Source organism: Apium graveolens, chromosome 3 (assembly GCF_009905375.1).
Source record: "Apium graveolens cultivar Ventura chromosome 3, ASM990537v1, whole genome shotgun sequence".
Taxonomy (NCBI): domain Eukaryota; kingdom Viridiplantae; phylum Streptophyta; class Magnoliopsida; order Apiales; family Apiaceae; genus Apium; species Apium graveolens.
In genome coordinates this window covers 110,828,779-110,851,442 of record NC_133649.1, presented here as the reverse complement: position 1 = coordinate 110,851,442, position 22,664 = coordinate 110,828,779, and the positions used below count along the sequence as shown (strand labels likewise).

The 22,664-nt window shown below is 32.7% G+C and overlaps 2 protein-coding genes across 6 annotated transcripts; both read left to right on the top strand.

Moving 5' to 3' along the window:
- Positions 1–3,440: 3,440 nt before the first annotated feature.
- LOC141712692 (protein ABA AND ROS SENSITIVE 1) lies at positions 3,441–10,829 on the top strand. Of its 2 annotated transcripts, none has more exons than XM_074515725.1 (8): positions 3,441–3,576; positions 3,830–3,928; positions 4,089–4,188; positions 5,369–5,591; positions 8,262–8,448; positions 9,823–9,898; positions 9,999–10,045; positions 10,161–10,829. In XM_074515725.1, exons 2-8 carry the CDS (start codon positions 3,849–3,851, stop codon positions 10,333–10,335), a joined length of 888 nt encoding a protein of 295 aa, XP_074371826.1. In that variant the 5' UTR covers positions 3,441–3,576; positions 3,830–3,848; the 3' UTR covers positions 10,336–10,829. The 2 variants fall into 2 exon arrangements, with proteins under 2 accessions (XP_074371826.1, XP_074371827.1); XM_074515726.1 differs by having other exon boundaries at positions 3,493–3,576; positions 3,837–3,928.
- A 2,122-nt stretch (positions 10,830–12,951) lies between these two features.
- On the top strand, positions 12,952–20,970 carry LOC141712691 (tRNA-specific adenosine deaminase TAD3-like). Of its 4 annotated transcripts, XM_074515723.1 has the most exons (12): positions 12,952–13,170; positions 13,315–13,414; positions 13,532–13,583; positions 14,039–14,109; positions 14,456–14,577; positions 15,259–15,341; positions 16,599–16,698; positions 17,233–17,298; positions 17,485–17,685; positions 19,655–19,779; positions 20,204–20,429; positions 20,610–20,970. In XM_074515723.1, the coding sequence occupies exons 1-11, from the start codon at positions 13,075–13,077 to the stop codon at positions 20,421–20,423; spliced, it is 1,236 nt and encodes a 411-aa protein (XP_074371824.1). In that variant the 5' UTR covers positions 12,952–13,074; the 3' UTR covers positions 20,424–20,429; positions 20,610–20,970. The 4 variants fall into 4 exon arrangements, with proteins under 4 accessions (XP_074371824.1, XP_074371822.1, XP_074371823.1 ...); XM_074515721.1 differs by having other exon boundaries at positions 17,233–17,685; XM_074515722.1 differs by having other exon boundaries at positions 12,953–13,170; positions 17,233–17,685; positions 19,667–19,779.
- Positions 20,971–22,664: the final 1,694 nt, after the last annotated feature.

Here is a 22,664-nt window from a genome sequence, read left to right as displayed (position 1 = left end):
TTCAGATTAGAAGACCAACTGAGCATCTCCAGCAATGAGACTCTCTTGGAAATGCAAGAAAAGCTAAATCTCTCAGAATCTGATGAACTGGAATTCCACAGGCAGCTCCAAAATCATATTGATGAAAACAACAGAAAGCTTGGAAGAAGATCCAGACCTTCAAGGAACTAGAAAAATCTGCTCAGGCTAGAGGAGCATCTTGAAATGACTGTGAGCCAAACTTTGTACATTTTGATTAATTGAAGCACTTTCAGTATATTCTACTTTTCTTTAAAGCTGTATGTTTAGGATGTTTTGTTATCATCAAGTATCTCTTAATTTATGGCTACAATTCCAGTAGACATAAACTGGGGGAGATTGTTGTGCATATGTTGTGTACTTGATGATTTCACAAACAAAACACCTAAGTAGATTTTACTTAGTGAAATAATGTAGCACTCGACGGATAAGAATTTTAGTCCCGACGGATAAATCTATAGTCCCGACGGATAATGATTTATTATCCATCGAGTGAGTAGCTTATGTAATAATGAGTCTGTAGCACATTTCTGCATACACCTTTGTATATAGTCTGTAGTAGCATATAAGTCATGTTGACTTTAACTACATATGCAGAATAGGTTGATTAATTGTACATAGATGATGTCTTGTAATTCTGCATAAATGAATTGAAGTCAAGTGTCAAAATAGTTACCGACGGATGATTAACAAAGCCATCGACGGATGATCAAATGGCTATCAACGGATGTTTTTATAGCAATCGACAGATGATCAATGAAGCCATCAACGGATGTTCATAAAGTCGACGGATGATCATGTACCCAACGGATAAAGAATTCAAACATCAGTTGATAGTGACAAGTGGTCACATGCGTCGGGATGTATGCAAATGGAATGAGGAAGCCTATTAACTGGGTAATAGAGAACAAAATAGCAAAGCATAAAAACTGATAGTTTTTATAATGATTCTATCTTTTGACTTTGTAATCTTGGTAATATATAAACCAAGAAGTTGCAAATAGAAACTAAGATCTGAGATACAAAAAGTGAGAAACATTTGTAAGCAGTATTATTAGCATTTCTCTATATTCTCAGTAGTTAAAATTTGTAAGCAGCTGTGAGCATTCTTGCACACAGAGTTCTCTCGATATAATATATATCTCTGGTGGAATTGTTTAAATCCACCAGAAAGTTTTTAAAGACTCTTATTTTTAATTACTTATGTTTTGATTCACTTAAGTTTTTATTCCGCATTGTGCTAATCAAAACACTTATATTTGTATTCGAGTTTGAACATTTTTATTTTAAGAAAAAGGTTCAAGAATTTCATTCAACCCCCCTTCTGTAATTCTTGCTATATTGTTAAGGGACTAACAGGAGCCTCCAAAGCCGTGAAACGCCGCCAACGGCGGTGGTTTCCGGTGAGCTTGAAACCCGAATCCGGCGAGTGCGATTCAGCATCAAAACAGAGCCGTTTGATTCGATTCAACCCTCCATTCCATTCAAAATCACACCAGCAATTCAACCATATCATTATCCAATCCTAACAATATCTATATCAAATTCTCCGGCCAAAATCAAATATTTTCCGACCAAATTCACAAATAACCATTTCGTAAATATCTCAAAATAAAGCTTATCACTTGTATAATCTAACCCCTATCATTATATTAATCTCAAATTCTTGTAAGTTCAAAAACGAATTAAAATCAAAATAGTATAAACTTAAATATAAGAACTAGCACTTAGAACCTTACTTTGATGAGTTGAATAGCATAAATCAATTGTAAAGAAGTATATGAAACTATACCAAGTATCAAATTCAACCCAGAACCCCACAATCAAAAACCCCCAATTTCAGTACATAACCCTAAAATATGAAATGAAAATCGAGGCAACAAAACATGAAATTGATGATATGAATAGATTGTAGAGATCAAGAGGATCATTTTGATTACTCACATGAAGGATTTGAGCAACAGAATCAGTGTCAAATCTGAGGTTGAATTCTCTGATTGTTCTTCACCAACACTAATTATTTTTGATTTTCTGATTTTTTTTATAATAATTAACTAATTAATTAACAGTAAATCAACTATTTATATTTACCAAAATGATACCCCTAAATAAAATTAAGGGTCCAATTACACATCTAATAAAAATATTTGGCCCCAATTTTTATAATTTTTGGGTATTAATTATGAATTTTTAAATATCCAATAAATATAAAATATATACCAAAAATTCCCAAAAATTGTGAATAATGCAAAAATGCAAAGAAAATTGATGTTTGATAATTTCATGATCATATAAAAATAAAAATGTGATTTTTGTGGGGTTTTTGATTCCCGAAAGGGTCCGACAAAGTCATTTTTCGTGAAAGAGGTAAATTTGTAAAACGTCTAGATGTTTAGAATAACGATGTGGTATAGGCCATTTTTGGCAAAATAGGGCTAATGATTTTGTTTGAAATACGGGCTTTTAAAACACTGGTTGAGCTGTACAGATTTTAATATAAAACCTATAACTTATATTAAAACACTCAATAAATACTCGAAACACATTCCGATCAAAACAGAAAACACATAGCATATAACAGTTAGGGTTTACGACTCAACACATTTAATCACATATAATAAATATAAATTATTTTTATTAGAATATAATACAAGCGTAATTTTTCGGTCGTTACAACCTACGTAGATTTATAATTCGAAATGCCATCTTTCTGAAAAAAAAATTCTTAATTTCCGTAGATTTCTATTCAAGTTGGTCAAAATTGTACAGGGACCCAGGAAATGTTAATTTTGCCTAAACTAAAAGCTATGTTACTATTGGGCTGCATTTTTAATCCATATCATGGTTGGGCCTACATAACCCGTAGAATTGTTGTTTCACATTTTGGCATATACTTGAGGCTTTAATAATATTAGTTTATAGTCCGTGCTATGTACACGATAATCTCAAAAATTATTTAATAAAATAAATAAATAAATTATAATTCAAATTGAATAATATGATTATGAAAGATTAAATTATCTATATAATAAGTGTATTGCATTTACATATTATGATAAATTTATTTAAGAATTACTTTCGTTACATATGTTATTTTTATGTTATATATTTTATGAGATTATTTCTATAAATAGATATATTAAAATTTAAACTTTACTTCAAATTTGTATTAAAAACTTATCATAAGGAACACAATTCATATTTAAAATTATATTGCAAAGTTTCTATAATTAAAATGGGTCATTATAAGTACATGGATCTTTTATAAACTTAATATGGATACCAAAACTAAAAATGGATAGTACACTGGGTCAAATTAAAGTTAAAAATTATATTCGAATAGTAAATAAGAAAAGGTTATTCAGCCATTTATTATATATAAATATAAATAAAAAGACTAATGTCAAGTAGTTAAGGTTTAGCAGACATATAATGTTATTTTTTTAATAACCAAAAAGCTTAAAAACTTGCAAAGAGAAACTTGAAAAATAATTACAAATCCTCCGTCGTTTGTTTCAGACCAACAAGAGAGCTCTATCTATATCAAACGAATTTGCGGTAAGCACAAACACACACACCTTTACATATACATACATACACACATATGTGTGATTCTATAAATTCACACATACTGCTTTAACACAACTTCTAGGGTTTAAATTGACGCCATTTATTATAATTCTAGGGTTCAATTGCTGTTTTATGAACTTGCTGTATATATGTTTTAGGGTTTATTGATGTTAATGAATCGTGAGAATTAAGTTATTACAGCTCAGATTGAATATGTAATGTAACTAATAACATTTGATAGCTTGTAGTTTTGGGTTACAATGGATGCCAATAGGAAGGCGTATCGCGATAAAATGAATGCGAGAAAGCAGGAGAAGCGAATTAATTCGCCTCTCGTAAGGTAATTCTTTTTCCTGCCGGGGTCGTTTTTTGTCAATTTTATGAAATTGGATAAGTTATTGCGATATACAGTTTTTTAGGTTTTGAATTTAATTTGGGCTAAATGTATGTGTGAATGTACTACATTCTGGTGTTTTATTGGTTTGGTATTTTTTGTGTAGGTATAATGAAAATGATCAGCCTGTTTGTCGGGTTTGTGATGTTGTGTTGAAATCTGAATCTAATTGGCGTGCACATGAGGTTTCTAGTAGGCATCGTGAGGTAATAATATATGATTCCGCATGCTAACAGAACATTTAAAATCACAGTCAATCTACATTTGGAAGTGGAAGATAACTAAATATATTGGTTGTTTGTACTTATAAAGCTATCTTCAGTGATGGGAGAGATCGTCGGTGGAAGATGAGTGAAGAACTTGTGTGAGTGTAGGTCACAAAGTTGAATTTAAAAGATAACTAATGGTTAACCTGAATTTGTCCATAAAGTACCTGGATATAGCCTTACTATCTAGTTTAATGCACAAGAGCTTGCTTGCTCAAGCACACACATATGTTGACCCAAATTTAGGCTTTAGAATCTGAAATTTAATCACGAAACCAGTTTTTGCATGCATGAAAGGCTCACATTATATCGTAGACTTGCACAGTACTAGGATGTTCACAAGTTGGTTGATTTGCTGTAATATAGTCCTCTAGCTTTTAGTTATACAATATAGATACATGCATATAATTTTTATAAACTAATTAATTGTACCATCATATGTTGGTGGCCTCTTTTTGAGTCATATATGCTTATGTGGTTGCCTCATTTCATGTTCTAAACAACACATAAGTTTTCTTTTTGCCTTTTTGTATGCCTGTATATTTGGAACTTTGGACATGATTTTTTAAGATATCAACGGAAGTGTCTAGTGGTGGCCTATATTGTAATGAGTAACGACATTGCTCTGGTAGTTGAGATGATGATGAAGCAATAGGTGGGTTCAGAGTTAGAGCATGTGTTAGAAACCACAAGACTGAATATCCGTGGCACAACTTCTCTGGGATAGAATAAATAATGGGAGCACAGGGCTAATAACGTGTTTTAAAAAAATGTTCAAAAATTTTACTTTTTCAAAAACTTTATTATATTTTTTCTCAAATTCCGGGGTCTTCATGGACATAGCCATCTACTCCTGGAAGTCGGGGTAAGGTATGCGTATGTCTAACCTTTGGCAGATCCTACTTTTGGACAGGACACTGAGTATTTTTGGTTCAGTTGTGTTTTAAAGTTTTTGTATATTGAGGTGATAATTTGTAATATTTTGTGTGAACTATGATCTATTTAAAGTGTCTCTAGCAATAATATTGGTTGGATAGTTTCTGTTTTCCTAAGAGAACACCATCAGATTACAGTCAGTAGGTTATTATTGTGTTGCTAAACAAGACTTACTGTTCAACAGGCAGTGAACAATGTTAGAGCTAGAGCAGCTGCAAATATACAGCCTAGCAATGTAAAGCAAAAGTCATCTGCAGAGTTGATAAAGCTAAATGATAAGTCTGAAGAAGCCTTAGTGTCACATGATGATAAGCGTGAAACCTCTACGGTATTGCAAAAATCTCGTCAAGCATCTCAACTGCCTTCAGATTTTTTCGATAATCATGATTCAAAGAGGCCAAAAGAAGGTAAAAACTTCAAACTGAAGATATTGTTGGTTTTCATTGTTGCTTTATCTGGTTACTTGTACACATTTATTATTATGAAGATAATATTTATGAACTCAATTCTTTTTCATGAAAAATAAAGGGAGAATTGGAGAGAATTTGGGGAACAGACCTATGAACTTTGAACATGTTGATTTTGGAGGGAGAAAGATATTGAGATTGACTGAAACCTGTTACATCCTTGTATTTGTTCTGCCTATCAAATTATTTCATCCTAGTAATATAATTTATAGACAATTAGGGGAAAAAAGGAAAAGACATGCAAGTCCTCTAGGCTCACACTAACTTCTTCCCCTTTAACAAACCCAATTTTGTTTTTGAAATGACATATCTAATAGCAATTTAAGTACTATTTTAATGCCACTGGTTTGACATTGATTTCCCATCAATTTCCCGTCTGTATTCATGGTATAATCTTTTCATTGGTGGTTTTGCGAATCCTAGTGTATGTTGGCCAAGATAGTAAAACTTGCGAAATTTTTGCTGTGCAACCAATATTGTAAATTGTTAAAATTAGAGAAAGTTGATCTTACTCGGCTCTAGGTTGTGATTTCCATAAACTTATGCTTTTACTTTGGTCTATATGTAGCCACTGTCGTTGCTTAAGATCTAGCTTTATCTTTTTACTCCAATTTAAATATACGTCGGCTATTCATTTATATTGGCGAGCTCTTTCACTAGAGTTGACCATTAGAAATTAAGATATCTTTAGCAACGAACTAGACTTCAGCTCTTTCTTGGAAGCATCGGTATGTAATTTATAATATATGATGAAGTAGCTGATAAGCTGGAAAGATCACCTTGATTGCTCCTATCCAAAATATTTTGTCAGTCAAAGAACGGAGTTGATTAATACTCCATGCAATTAGCTCTCGAGGATAACTCCATTCCAGAAAAAGAAAATTTTAAACCACACCAAAGGTAACCAGCATGTCCCACCCGTTCACGAATAGGGTCCGGAAATGACAAAGTGTACAAATGCTTTACCCCTGCTTTAAGGAGGAGAGAGATAGTTTCTGTGAAGATTAGGTTGGAGAAGTTCTTAGTAGGCTTCCTTTTTGTCTATATCATTATGAATTAGGCTGACGAATTCATATTATTTTTTCTTTAATCAAGCATGGGTTCGAGTTTTTGCTCAACCAGTGGCACATAGAGTTTCCTCGATGTCTTTCTAGGCAATTGAACCATGTAGCTTGCGAGTTCCTTATTTGTAGTTTGCATTGTGCAAGCCTACCCTTTGTATAACCATGCTGCTGCATTCAGTTTCATGCAAAGACCGCCTTTCATTTTTTCAGTTTAAGGTACGATGAAAATCTTATCATTAAACATCATACTCCCTCCATTTCCTTTTTAAGTGTCGTTTTTTGACCATGCACACTTGTTAAGGATTGTAGTTCATAGGCTTTTTTAGCATTAATGTAGTTTTATTTTCCATCTTTATACTTCATCTACCCTTACTACTATTAATATTAATACTTGGAGGATGGTATACATTTAACACTAAATAAGGTTATTTAGGTGAAAATTTAATGTAGCTGTCTTGAAAATATAAAAATGACACTTAAATCGAACTTCAAAGTTAATCAAAAATGACGCTTAAAATGAAATGGAGAGAGTATCTGCTTTCAAACTAGTTCCCATCATTCATTCATTTGTTTTGTCCTTGTATAGGTAAGCAAGTCCTATAATAACGTGTATCTGTACATGGGCGAGAGGCTTTTCTGGGTACTTACAAGATTCTCCTGCAGCTAATTAAATTAAAGTATGCAGCGTAGGAGTTAAATCTGCAATGTAATTGAAAACCTATCATTTAGTCGAGGCATAGTAAAAGCTATGACAAGTTTGCTGTATGGTAATTTACTTAAATAACTGCAAATTCTCCCACTCACGGTTATCACGTCGGAAAGTCGAGTTGAGTCGATAGAGGTCCAGCTTGTCGACTAGTCACTAGTCGCTGATTAGTCGACAAAATAATAGTAATTAATTAAAAAATATATAGTAATATATATCTTATATATGCGGTTTCCCACAACAAAGGTCTAACGTTTCCATACTTATATGCATATCAAAATAGATATATTAATTATTTTTCCCATTCCATGTACACACAAAGATACGCCGACTATACATATATATAGACTGATTGTCCTGCATTTATATTCAGTTTTAATCAATCAATACATCCATAAATACACATGCTGAGATTAGCATGTTGATTTTTGCTGACAGAGAATAGGTTTTTAATATTTTTTGATTCTTTTTCATTTTAAATTTTGATTGGATTTTGCAATAGTGAACCGGCTAGTCGATAAGTCACCTAAGTCACCGACTAGTGGAGAAGTCGACCGATTAGTTGATAATTCGCAAGTTGACCGCTCCAGTCGACTTCCTCAAACCGACTATTCTCGACTAGTCGAGCACCGTGACAACAATGGTCTGTCCCACTGTTTTTATTTTTTTGGTTTACAATGTGCATCTAATGTTGTGGTAGGTTTGAATTGTCAATTCTCCATATACCTAAGATTCTGTTGTTCTTTGTAGATCCTATAGTACATCCATCACCTAAATTTTTAGTATGTATTGTACTTCTACTGATCTAATTTATGACTTGTGTGATTGTATTTAATCTAGGAACTGAACAGATGGAGTCTACAGTGGCAAGAGGTAATTCTGTGCAGCCCCAGAGGGAGAATGCAAATACAAAACTCAGTGTATCAGAAAATCGGCAGGTTAAAAGATCCCTTCCTGAAGGTTTCTTTGACAACAAAGATGCTGATCAACGTGCACGTGGTATTACACCTGTAAAGCTAGATATCAAGTAAGTTCTTGGATTGATCTTAAAGCTCTTATAAACCATTTGTTATGTAAGCTCTGAAGAAGTAACTGTTAACATTCTGTTTATAATCACCTTTGTTGTGAGGACAAGTGCTTCAAACTAAATTACTTATTACCGTGTCTCGTACACTCAGACCTCCTCCCTTCTATTTAAAACAATTTTTTGTCGGAACTCGGAAATGGATTGACCATGAAAGACTTTAATAAATATTTTACATCTGCAGAAGCCTGAAGAACCAAGGCTAAGGTGTTCTGTTGTACTTAATCTTAAAATTTGTTCAAGGTAAAGGTCTCCATGCTTTAGCAAATGGTCGATACTTGATCAAACTTCTATTCATAAATCTGTTGGATGTGAATGGAACTTCGTATAAAATTTCTTGCACGTCGTGGATTTAGAACTACAATACGTAGTGGAACGAGTTAATGACCGGGTCTATGCGGTTTATTAATCTATTGAAGTTTTTCTCTAGATTCAAAATGAGTACAATTCTTTTGTTGGAACGGAGAATGTAGTACAAGCCTTAAGCTACATACATGATATTACCTAACAGATGCTCAGCAAGTCCAGACTCCAGGGTGATGCTTAAAATTAAATTATATATTAATAAAAAAAAGTAGGTAATAGGTTAGAGATTGTATAAGGTATTTTTAAAAGGACAGTCCTTCCCTAAATGTAGTAGAAGACATAGAGTATAGTTCCAGTCTTACTTTAAATTAATTTCTAAATTTGGTTGGATAAATTAAAGATAATTAAGAAAAATGCAACTAGTATTGAGATGTAAGGTTAGTTTATACGGCCCACTTATAGTAGAAATTCTTGTACTCAGCTTAACAGTTACTGTTCTTGAGGTTGTTTTCTCCTCCTTAATGTTGACGGGATTAATTCTGTATTCAGCTAAGAGCTGTGTGCTCTATGTCTTCAGGTTTTTGCAATGTTAGGCCCAGCATTGATAGTTTTTATTGGTTGCAAATTTATAGCTTGGACGGACATCAGTCAGGGAGTTGGGGATTAGCTATAAGAACCACAGTCATAACGATAACCAACATCAGATAGATGCAAAAGACTTGACTGTATTTTGTTCCTGGGTTACGGGATGGATGGTTTACACGCGTCTTATATTCAGAAAATTAATGTAATGCATAATAATAATTCATGGCTATTTTTTAATACCTAATTTATATGAAAGACTGGGGACCATGATAAGATTTTTTTTAATCAATGATGAAGCAGATGAAAAATTAACCATACCTCTCTCTCTCTCTCTCACACACACACACACACATGCAGACATCCCTTGTTTTTATAATTATATAAATCTCTTCTCTAAACACTATTTTCTGACAAAATCATGATCAGGGATGAGTACAAGGAATTTGAAAAGTTGATTCAAGAAGACTTGCAGCAAGTTGACAACCGCTTGGAAGAAGAGGAGGTCAGGACTAATTATAACTATCGTCCTTACTGAGTTTTACATCATAAAGACTAATTGAGCTCATAAGATGGCTAAACTTGTTTTAAATTGTTCTTTGCAGTATGATGCAGCTGACACGATAGAAGTGGCCGAGTCTGTCGAACAACGGTAAGTGTTCAATGCTCTGATTGTAATAGTCTTTTGTTATAGGTATACTATTTGCCCAGTATCCATATTCAGTATTTTCTCATTGTTTTAATTTCCCTTTTTATTGTGAGCACAGGGTTTATAGGGAGAGGGTGGAGATTTTGAAGAGAAAGAAAATGGAGCTTAAAGCTGCCAAGTCTACCATGCATAGTAGAAGTTCTCAACTTGTTAACAAGGATTCTAGTGACCAAGATTCATCTAGTGATGATGACAGTGATGATGCCGTTGATTGGAGAGCTAAGCACCTGTGATGAGTTTGCATTGGCTGGTATACTTTCTCTAGTTCGCTCGTTTAGTGTAGCTATTAAAAATACCTTCTCATTGAGACGTCAAGTAGATCAAATATGAGAACCCTCCCACAAACACTATATTTTGTGCGTGCAAGCTCTCATGTGCTTCATTGCAGCCATTCAATGAATCGTGAAGGCCAAAGGTAATATTTGTCTCAAACAACACAAAGAACACGAAGGCTGCTTTCTTAGTACTGTTAGATTGAATATCTTACATGATTAAGTAATAATGCTATAAGTATTTTTTTGGTGGTTGGAGCTTTGATTTTGCTGAGACTTGTGGGCCAAATGAATGCAGAATGAGACCCATTCATTCCCTTGCATGTTTCTGTACCATTGTGCTATAAAATGGAATGAGTTTTAATGCCCCAAAGTCGACTTGTTTCAGCAATTTAACTTTGTAATATTTGTCAGGTTATCTTGAACAAGCAATTTAACTAGATCCATTCACTAAAGCTGTAAAGCAGAAGCTCTGCGTATAATAACCTTTCGTACTACTCCCCACACATGGCTGCTCAAGTTTTTATAGACATGTTACTGTGTTTGAACGAACTTAGCCTTCATAAGGAAATTGTTTCCATTTAATATATGCTAGTATCAATATAGACCTGTCACTATTATGAAACTAATATTGGTTAAAATAATCTGAAACGACTACTCAAGCCCCCTCTTGGTTCAAGCCCCCTGTTGGTTGGTGTGAATGTGATGTTTTTTTTGTGCGACAGAAATAAGGATTTTGCTTTCTTTATTTGATTCTTTTCTTAATCTTTGTGTTGATATATTAGTCTAGTTAAGCAATCATCTGAACGTATTTTTTTTTTCTTTTTTGATGGACGCCTTACAAGTTGCATTTGAAAGTGAAATCGTTAATTTACCAGATGAGAAGGGTCTTAGGAAAGAATAAAATAGTTTAGATGGAGATTTTACATTTGTAATTCAATTAATAGTTTCAATAGCTTGAAAAATATAATATGAGGTCATTTTATGTGTTACATTCAAATGAGCAGAAGCTGGTAGTCAGAAACAAAGTATGACTGCTCAGTTAGAATATAATCTTTTATTTATAGCACAAGTTTAGCTATCTGTACAGGGATCAGTTTCCGTACTCGGCATTGCATCAAAAATCAAAGTGCATATCTAACTCCATACGATCAAAATGCATACAAATACAAGGCTAGTGCAACCATTGATCTGTGGTCGTAGATCAGTATATCAGATATGTATCTGTGGCAGCACTGGTATGTTTTACATATGGTGATCATGGTATTTTAATGTGTTGAAGCTGCTGAAAATGCCTTTGTGCTGCAACCAAATTAGTGGCATCATATTTAGAAGTCCCAGTGTGAACATCTTGTGAGGTGGAAGTTTGGTCATCGAAATCCAAATTATCATCAGGAGCAGAGAGGAGAAGAAAGAAAGTATCCAAAACACAGCCCAGAAGAGGAACAGATGCATAATACTTTACTTTAGCTTTCCGTAGAGACATAGCTACTAAGAATTAATGAAGTGCTGCTCACTATTACCAAAAAACAGAAGAGATAAGTTATTAGAAGTGTTGGGAGGATAGGTAGAATTTATAAGCTACAAACTACGCTATATTTCGTAATTGCCAAGCAAAGTTTGATTGGTTGCTGAATCTAAGCTTGTGAATTGAATTGACACTTGGACTTTTCAGTGGATTGAAGTTTGCGGGACAAGAAAATGTGTGGAAAAATTAAGGATCAACTAGACAACTACCCACTATATGGACATGGACCAAGTGCAAGTTTCTAAGCAATTTCTTGATGATCAAGCCGGACAGAATTGATATTTTTAAAAGTGATGAATGTCCTTTTTTAATGGTTGTTTTCCAAGTAAAATTTACGATCAGGAGATTAACAAAATTGAATAATTTATGACGAAGCTCCACATGTTATAAATAAAAGTTATTTTAATTGATGCAAACAATACCCAAGTAATAATTTAAACGTGATTAGCTAGCCAATTTCAAATAGTTCACGATCTTGTTGTCCAGGTTCAGGATTTCGATTTCGATAAACTGAATTGTAATTATAAGACATATAAATCTAATCGGTAAAAAAATAATTTGAAAACTCGGATTACAGAACACAAATTGTTTTAGATGTTGCTAAATAAAAAGTTTTAAGAATAGCTAGAGAATGAAAGTGTATACATTCGCATATTTCATGTCTAGAATTACAAAAGTCATATTCTATATTCTTTTGTTTTGACGAACTCGACACTCCGTTCTTAGAGGTAAGTTGATAAATTAGAATCATTTTTTTTGAAATGATTAAAATTTAGGAACAAATAAATCTTTTAAATTCTTAATATTAATAGTAAAATAGTTATTTGAAACATTGTAATCACACATTTTAAATAGCAAAAAATTGAAAAAACAATATAAATGATATATTTGAAATGTAATATAACATACAAAATAGGATTTGAAAATATTAATTTAGATAGGATTTAAACGATTTACGGGTAATTAACAGGCCATGGGCCAATTTCCTAATCATGATTTGAGGTTGGAACTGGAAGTTAGTCGTGTAGTATATACAACAAAGAAATTTAATACTGGTCTCGTCCTTGGCAAAAATTAAAAAGGAAAAGATAAAAAAAGTAAACACTCCAATTGAAAAACATTAACAAGGAGGAAGCCTCCAGAAATTATAAAAGAACGGAAGATTTTCGGGGATGTTTAATTATGTGGCGGCTCAAAAAAGCATACACACAACTGAAAGTTTACAAGTAACCTTCAAAGCTCCGAGCTTAGATACACACCAAACAGTTGTAAGTGATTGAATTGCCTCAAGAAAGTTATTTGTTTAATCATTATATACACACACTGTTGATATTTGTTAGTTAGTTCTGCATCCACTTATATCGTGTAATAAGCCCTCTTTCTTTAAGGCATCATTTATGTATTGTTTACAGCAAATGCCAAGTACTGGTGGTGATATTGAGAATGAGGAGTCTTGGAAAATCCTTCACATTCCGGATAAGCCACCTGTTCCACCACTTTTGCAACCCACAGGTAAACTTGGGCATGACTTGTAATTTATATCTACTACTTTTCTCTTCTGTGTCTTCTGTGTATTAACTTAACTGTCCAATTTATTGTCATAATGCCTTTTTATTTGTATTGCTACAGTTAATGTCTATGCTTCAGTAATTAATCCCAAACATGCTAACACGCTTATAAGGTACGTGTACATAATTTTGGTCCTTACTGGTTTTGTTTGCTTGCTCTAATCATATCACAAATATAGTAACATTTCAAAGATCAATTTTTCAACTATTACCACTTTTAAGATAAATAGGATGATTTCTCTCATGCTATCAGTTCTTACTAAAGTCTGTTTTGAATGTGAACCATTGAAAATGAGATAATACTTCACCTGCATTAAAAAAAATAACAGAAATTCTTACTAAGTCTAATTTTAATGTATGTTATTTAAAATGAGCTTTTAAAGGATGACAAATGAAATCGCTTATTATTATTATTAGTTTATTTTGAATAGAAACTGTTTTCTATGCCCATATTTGACATTGCTGCCAACTAGCACTGTAATAGTTATATTTACTTGGAAAGCATGCTTATTCTTTTTAAATTTGGATTGTTATAACTTAACATGTGAAACAAATTGAATGTTCTTAGGAAGTTGAATAAGATTTCTCTGCTAGAAGATCTTCGTCATGTGAAGCGTATACGTAAGAGGTGTGTTGAAGGTCTGTACTTAAACCCAGATACGAACATATATAGTATCATATGCCTGCTTTCTTGTGGGTTTATTGTAGAGATATATCAAAGTTAGAATCTGTTATGCTTTAGGAGATCAATGTGCCGACTGATTTAGGAACTTTTCACTTTTAATCTGAGTACTAATGGAGCTTGCTTTCTTATGATTGTCAAATGATAAATTATTTTGACCTTCTAAAAAAATGATAAAACAGATTAAATAAGGAGGATTTAGAAGCTACATTTTTAAATTTTTTTAATATAATAAATGTCTTTTATCACGCATATCTTTCTTATCTTTAGGAACACAATGATAACAATAAGCATTTTCTACAGGAAACGTGCAGTTATTGATGATACTATGTCCGGCTTCTCATGATAGTGGCCAGTTGGAAGACATACCCAGTGATATAGCCGAGCTTATAGAATCATACCAATTGAGTACATTTATCACAAAAGTAGGTCACCTTAAATTCTATAAATTTTTTATTGTTATATTTTAGAGATGAAACTGTTATTGTAATTACCTGTCCAATTCTTTTTCCAAAGTATTGTGATCCTTTAGATTACTAAAACGGTTTGTTCCTATAAATATCAATTTTATTCCTTCTTTAGTTTTTGTTTTTCAATAGAATGTATTCTTTGGTTCCGGTACATATTAACTATTGACTAGTTTTATTACTGTAAATTGTGTTTCCTACTGTCTTCTTTACTTCTGTGAGTTCTCAGGACTTCTTCTAGTCTCTTACAGTTTTACTTGTTTTTATATTAATGTAATTATCCTACACCACACGTGGGAATCGATTTGGTTGAGGCCTTGAGAATAGGTGTAGTTATACATTCTTTTTTCAAGAGTTATTGATGTACTTGTTGCAGACTTTTCCTCCTGTTGTCTGATTGTAAAATATTGCATCTCCATGACCTTGAGAATCAAGTTTTCCTATCTATCCACTTTTCTAATATGTATTCCACATTTCTAATATTATATCGTATCAGTAGTTTATTCTGGTATTTAGTGGTGTTTTTTTTGTCAGGCATAGCTTGATAATTTTTCTAGTAATTATTCCTTATTTATATTGTATCAGCAGTTTATTCTTTTAATTATTGGTAATTTATTTGTTTCTGCCATAACTTATTAGGTATCTAAATACCCAGCTACATCAAAAGAAGAATGGGAAGAACAGTGCAAGCTATGGCCGACTTCATATCATCCACCAACCTAGTACGTGTTCTATCATAGTAGCTAAATAATTCTGTATAGTGTTTATTGAACTTGCTAATTTTCCTTATAAATCACAAGTATCACTTTAGCTGAGTCATCAAAATTTCTCTGGGCCGTTAAGTTTCTGGCACCTTGTTGATATAAGCTAGAATTTTTGTTGGAATCATCATTCATTTTTAAATTTCTAAAGAACTAGACTACAATTCTCTTTGAAGATATACCTGATGTTTTAGTTTCTATCAAGAGGATTTTGTTATAGTACTTTAATCACATTGGTAATCTTATTTTTTTTTCCTGTTGAAGATATAAAAAAATACAGGTGGGTGGCACATAATTAAATAGATTTGTTTAACAGGGTATTTGATATAGGGCACGGTCTAGAAATCGGTTGAAACAGGGGATTAAAGCCTATTTTCGCAGGGAATTGGTAGAATCACAAATAAATTCTCTAATTTATCCAATTAAAAATATCAGTTCATAATGATCTTATTCTCTTTCAATTTACAACTGTTTCTATGAAAATCTTATTACTTGGAAGCCAAGTAAATTCCTAATGAGAAGAAATCTAATCCTTGTCTATGTGTAATTTCCATCATTACTCTTGTACCATGGTAGATTAAAGAAATTAAATTTCTTCTATTATTGTACGATTATGACCTAGAAAATTCCTAAAAATACTTATATAATAATTAACTATTGTATAGATAACAATTAAGTATATACTAAAATAAAAACATTAAATAACCATTAATTAGTTTTTTGCTTTCTTTCCCTGCATGAGTATTATATAAAATTTTATCTGTTCAACTGGACAGTAGTGCCAATTAGGTTCTGCAACTTTAACTCTCAAACCTTTAATTATGAAAGCTTTTTTGTTATTCAAGAAACCGGGCATTGGTTTGGATTTAAATAGAGTTAGTTCTAATCTGACTTACTTGTTACTTACTCTTTGTACTGTTTTGAGTTGATTAAAAGGATGGCTGGTTTGCACAATAAATCAGTAATGAAGATATCATTTGTTGTCTTGTGGGTATTTGTTTCACTTTTGTTTTTTATACCCAATTTCTTGTTTGTAATCATGTTTTACACATCTTTGACTAGTACAGTTAGATTTGCAAAATACTGGCTTGCACTGAGAAGTGTATTAATTTAAACTTTAAAATCAGTTGAATTGACTTTAAACTTTTAAATGGGTCATTTGTTGTCTAAATCTTAGCCTGGTTGATTGCTATGTCTAAGTTTTGTTTATTTACACAGCAATATAGACGGCATTACTGGATTTAGTGAAGAAAATTCACAATCAATTTTGGAGTTCATGAAATTTGCTGTTGATTTAGCAAAATCTTTTGATGGTCAGGTAAATATCTACATTTATTGCGAATGTTACCTGCATAACAGATTCTTAGGTGCCTTGCAATTAGCTGGATTCTGTTCTTTATCAAAAGAGGTTTCCTTGTCATTTCTGTACTCTTAATAATGAATAAATGGATAAATAAGAGTTTGCATACTTGATAATGAACAAATGGATAATAGGAAAAGTTCCCTTGTAGTTTGTATATCAGGGTCAGAGATGATCAGACAAAAACAAGTATTTCTGTTATTACAGAGTTGCAATTTACACACAAGTCTACTTTATCAATATCATAGCAGTTCCCTTTTCCCTGCAGACTATATTAAAATGTCTATGTCCATATAGTATGAATCATTCGTGAAAACAATTGACTGAGGTCCTTGCACAGGTATCTAAGAGTCAGTTTATGTTCAAACTGAGAGCTAGACCCTTGATAAATTTAAAGCTAGCAATTCATAGCTTACCATGTTTAAGTTATTATCATCATTTGCAAGTGGACAGTTTATTCTTTCTTACATGTAATTTGCTTCTGCCTTGCAGATTGTAAATGCTGCTGTTATTGTAAATCCAACATCTAACCAAGTGGTGGCAAGATCATGTGATCAGGTTTTCTCTCAGAGCAATACTTCAACAAGGAATAGTATTGGAGCAGGGTACCTAGAACCATGCGAAACCACATCTTCTCCTTCCATCATAAGTGGACTTCAATCCAATACAAGTTCAACTTCAAACTTCTCCTTTAATACACAGAAGAGGACATATAGTGATGTTTCTTGTTTACATCCTTGGCAGTGGGCTGAGCAACAGTCTCAAGCAAGTTGTTTTCGCCACCCTTTTCACCATGCTGCTATGGTTGCTATTGAGAATTCTGCTTCCAGAGATAGATATCTCTTCCCTACTAGTGAACACGTAGGTGATAAATGCTGTCAAGCTGATTTTGTGGATTCCCCTTTAACAGTTTCTCCCTCGAAAAGGCAAAAGACCAATACAAATGTAAGCTCTATTGTGTACTCTCTCATAGTAACTATTGATGTGCTTTAGGCAGTATCAAAATTGGATCCTTTTAGAACACAGGGAGTCGACTATTATGCATCAATCTGGCTGAAAATTGGTTCTTTGTTGAACAACATCAATTTTTTTTAAGAGTTATTTGCAAAATGCATCCCCCTGGTTTGGCCCAAATGCGTTTTTTACCTATACTTTATATAACCGCACTTTGTATCCCCAACTATTTTTGGCGCGACAAATTGCACCCTTTTCGTTAAATTTGTTAAAATTCTCAGTGGTATTTTAGGAAATTAAAATATTTAATTATAATTATATTATTATTTAAGCTTTTTGACCCTCTAAATGATACTTTTCAAAAAAATTTAAAGAACGGAAGTTGTAGAGAATGAAAAAATCTTTTCAAAATAATAACATTAAAAAATTATCAAAAATTTTACGAAGCCAAAATTAAATTAAATCTATACTTAATGAATTTATTAAAAAGAATTATAAAAAAGAATATTTCAGTTTTGAACCTTTTTATTTCAGGAAGATCTTTTCATTCCCTACAACTTTCATTCTTTAATTTTTTTCAGAATGTATCGTTTGGAGGGTTAAAAACCTTAATTAAACTTTTAAAAATAATTAAATATTTTAATTTCCTAAAATACCCCTGAGAATTTTAAAAAAATTAACAAAAAGGGTGCAATTTGCCGCGCCAAAAATAGTTAGGGATGCAAAGTGCAGTTATATAAAGTATAGGTAAAAAACGTATTTGGGCCAAACCAGGGGGCTGCATTTTGCAAATAACTCTTTTTTTAAATATAATGGATATTAGAAAATTTCCTATGCTGCCATAAGAGGCCATGTAAGAAAAGTAAACTCATATATCTAACCCTGATAATTATATTCTGGTTTTTATTATGCAATAAAATATTTTTCTCGCATCAGTTTTGAGAGTTAAGGAAGTATATTATGGTTAGAGAACGTTAGTTGCCTTTTTTGAGTAGAGGAATATAGTTAATTTTTAGAGTAAATTGCACTTTGCACTCTACTATTATGTTTCAAAAACAAATTTGTACCAGAATTTTGGAAAATTCAGTTTGCACCCCTATACTTCAACTTTGGGATTCATTATGCACCCCTTTCCAGAATTTTGTTGAATGGGATAGGGGCAAAACCGGAAATTCAGCAAAAATATTAAGTAAATTAATTTCATATCTTTTTAAAATAATGTTAAAAATTGAATTAAATTGTAAGTTTTTAATTTTTTAAATGATAATAGTAATTTGAGTTTTGATTTCATTTATATTATTAATTCTAGTATTTTGTAATTCTACAAAAAATATTTTAACAATTAATTTTGATTATATAACTAAATTTAATTAAGTAGAGTAATAAAATTTTTGAAATTGATATTAAAAAAATGATAATCGAATGTAAAATTAATAGTGTTATTTGAAAATTAAAAATTTATTATTTTATAGTTGCTATAAAATAATATACAATTTTTAATAATATTTGAACAAGCTAAATTTTATTTTGATTAAGTATATTGTTGAATTTCCGGTTTTACCCCTACCCAATTCAACAAAATTCTGAAAAGGGGTGCATAATGAATCCCAAAGTTGAAGTATGAGGGTGCAAACTGAATTTCTTAAAGTTCTGGTACAAATTTGTTTTTGAAATATAGTAGTAGGGTGTAAAGTGCAATTAACCCTAATTTTTATATAATTCTATAATCTAATAGTCAGAAAAGGTAAAAAACAATTTAAGATTAAAATTGAGTATATTTGTCTGATTATTTTGTCCCATGGGACAATTAGATAGGAGCAAAGGAAGTAATAGTAGTGTTGCATCTAACTTTATGCACTTTCTAATTAAAAATTGAGTGCAGTCACTGGAGCACATGAAGTTATTTTTCATGTTTACCAGTTTAATGTACAATCCATTAACAAAGGCTCACCCTCTGAAGGTGACTTTTCAGGTGGAGGATTCTGGAATGCAAAATGGTGAAACTAATGCATGCGGCTCCACTCCAGAAAGACCCTACTTATGCACTGGTTATGACATATACCTTGTATGGGAACCGTGCATAATGTAAGTTCTCTGATAATCTTTTATCTACTTTATTACGAACAGGGATGTGGTTGAGTGCGTGTCTAGTAATTCGACCAAGTATTTACTGAAGGGAAGGCTTATCTATGCTGTAGGCTGCATGTTACACTAACCTTCCCAATTCTATTACACACCTTCATTCTCGAGGGTTTCTCAATAATTTCATGTTCCAAATGTATGATTATATATTTATATGAGCATGTATTTTGAGTGGCCAAAGTATATAAAGCTTTCTAGGCAACGTGACATACTGTATCTTTGTAGCCATTTTGAATACCTTAGTGGTATCATGATATCATCAATAACGATAATTTTAAGTTCTGTTTGTAGCTGCAGCTGTGTTTCCCTTCCTAGTTCTCTTTTAATAATTATCGGAATTCTGATTCTTTGTAGTTTTATCTGATAGGTGTGCCATGGCACTTGTTCATCAACGGATTAAGCGTATATTTTACGCTTTTCCTAATCCCAATGCTGGGGCACTAGGAAGTTTGCACAGATTGCAAGGAGAGAAAAGCTTAAATCACCACTATGCTGTTTTCAGAGTCTTTTTACCAGAAGCTATATTGGATAGAGGTGATGTTACCACTGCAACTTCTAGAACTGATCAGAACAATACACAAGTTTGATTGGAGGTATGAAATAGCAATTTAATTGTGCCCTATTTATATTAACTCCGAAACACTTCCATTCTACTGTGGTATTTAAATGGAAAAAGTTCATTGCCTACAGCTGTGTTGGTCCATTGCTGTGTTATTATCAGCGATAATGTGGCTATATATGCTGGTCTCACATTAATTCTGCGCCCTTGGCAGGGATACTGTTCAAATAACCTCCATATTGTGAGAAGGACGTTTACTTGTGTAAAGGGATGATTTCCCCTCGACAGCTGCTGAAAACCACGGGAAACATTGTGGAACAGATAATGCAGATGAGCAGAAGGGAAACTTAGTCAATCACTTAAGTTTCTTTATATTTCATGAAAAAAATATCTGGTGGATGTCAACCAGGAAAAAGGTGTATGCCACGGGGCAGGTAAACAGAGATATCAGCCACAGGTTCATTTATATGTTATGGACTTGTGATTGTTTCCAAATGACATGCACAATGCTGGAAGTGGTCAAGTTAGGATTGCAATAAACAATACTTGAACATAATAAAAATGGTTGAACAAGATATAGAAGCTGTCTTCTCTCTTTATCCTTGGCCCTCGGGCATGGACACATTCATCTATACTTGACAAATAAACACAAGTTCCCATAGAGCGATCAGTAAGGTTATTTGCTGCTTAAATCGGTCTTGGTAAATGTATTAGATCGTGATGAAAATGATACCAGAACGTTTAAACGAAAATGTTTTATCAAATTTACCAAGTACAGCCACAAATCAGTAACCAAATTACAAACAGTGGCAGATATTTATACTCAATAATAACTGGAATAATCCCCAATTCATGGTGGATCCTTTTTAGAAAGAGACGAAACTGAAGCTCTAGTTTATTAGAATCCAAAATTTTAAAATCCATCTTTGATTAGTCTATATGTAGACTTGCGGTGCTCTTCCACTGTCTCATCTCATTGCCAAAGTATGCTTCTTAACTTCACTTTACCCTGATGCTGAGGGAGTCTCTATCAGGCAGTCTGTAGGAAATCAGGTGCCGAATGACTGGAAGTAGATGTTCCTGTAAACACGAGTTAAAATTCAACGTACTCTTGCGAAAACCCTTACCCGTATGCCAAATTAATGTGGTAATATTTTGAAGAAGACGAAGCAGTGCCTGCTCAACAAGACCCACATCCGCGATTCTAAAAAATATATTACGTTCTTCCATCAAGAAACCCGAAGTCCTTTTTTTTCCCCATTGTTTGAAGGAAAAAAACCATGTGGGAAAGTAGAGCTTTCTCCAAGCAGAACACAGGCAGCCTCTCAATTTCACCATCACCGCCACTATAAACGTACAAAACCCGATCATCCTGCCTGACTGACCCCGTTGAGATTACAATTTAACCCAACCAGCAAGTTACAACTCTAAAATCTTCTTTAAAATGTCAAATGCCAATTACGCAACACACCACAACTTCTCATTGACTCGAATATTTGCTGTCACTTGCAAAATTTCTCTAAGCAGATTACCCGAATATTACAAATCTAAAAACTGAAAAATCTTACACTTGCAAAATGGTATTGCCTTGTGAAAATAGAGTTGGTAAATCTTTAAGCTAATTTTTTGGGTACATGAATCTGATAAAGAAACTTCAAATTTCATGTGTCAAAAACTGCAAAGTATTAATGGAAGTAAAGGAGGAGAGACCAAAAAGAATGAACTGCAAAGTATTAATGGAAGTAAAGGAGGAGAGACCAAAAAGAATACCAAACTTGATCCTCCATTTGGTCTTGCGGCTTCTCATGTTACACTAATCAAGTAGAAACATCAAATAAACCAAAACTTTACAGGGTACATGAAGTACATATCTCATGTGTCTCAGCCTCGCATTTGTATGAATTTTACTTAATAAAGTGCTTTTATATTGTGAATCTATCATTCTTTTGTGGTCCTTACTCGCTGACCTGTTGTTTTATTATCTACGGTGAGAATTTTATTACGCTTTGGTGACAAAATTTCTTGAGCTACAAATTTTTTCTCGTCTACTCGTGTAAATGTATACTCGATTAAGTAAAGTTTAAACTCTTTTTAATCGACATTATGACCTAATCTTTTGAATTAAATTGAAAAGTTTTGTATTCATCAATTTACTAAAAAATTTCGTACCTTAAGATTGTGAAAATCTAAAATGTTCATATTAAATTTTTTGGCCCCAGGATATTGAGGCCTATTTGGGTTGTGTTGTATATAACCTATTGATGGTAGG

Bases quoted from the DNA above. Each gene is read 5' to 3' on its own strand.
- LOC141712692 (XM_074515725.1), top strand. From the start codon at position 3,849: ATGGATGCCAATAGGAAGGCGTATCGCGATAAAATGAATGCGAGAAAG. The intron at 9,899-9,998 runs GTCAGGACTAAT...TGTTCTTTGCAG, and splicing joins ACCGCTTGGAAGAAGAGGAG to TATGATGCAGCTGACACGAT. The intron at 10,046-10,160 runs GTAAGTGTTCAA...TTGTGAGCACAG, and splicing joins GCCGAGTCTGTCGAACAACG to GGTTTATAGGGAGAGGGTGG.
- LOC141712691 (XM_074515721.1), top strand. From the start codon at position 13,075: ATGTTTAATTATGTGGCGGCTCAAAAAAGCATACACACAACTGAAAGT. The intron at 13,171-13,314 runs GTAAGTGATTGA...TATTGTTTACAG, and splicing joins TAGATACACACCAAACAGTT to CAAATGCCAAGTACTGGTGG. The intron at 15,342-16,598 runs GTACGTGTTCTA...TTATTTACACAG, and splicing joins TCATATCATCCACCAACCTA to CAATATAGACGGCATTACTG.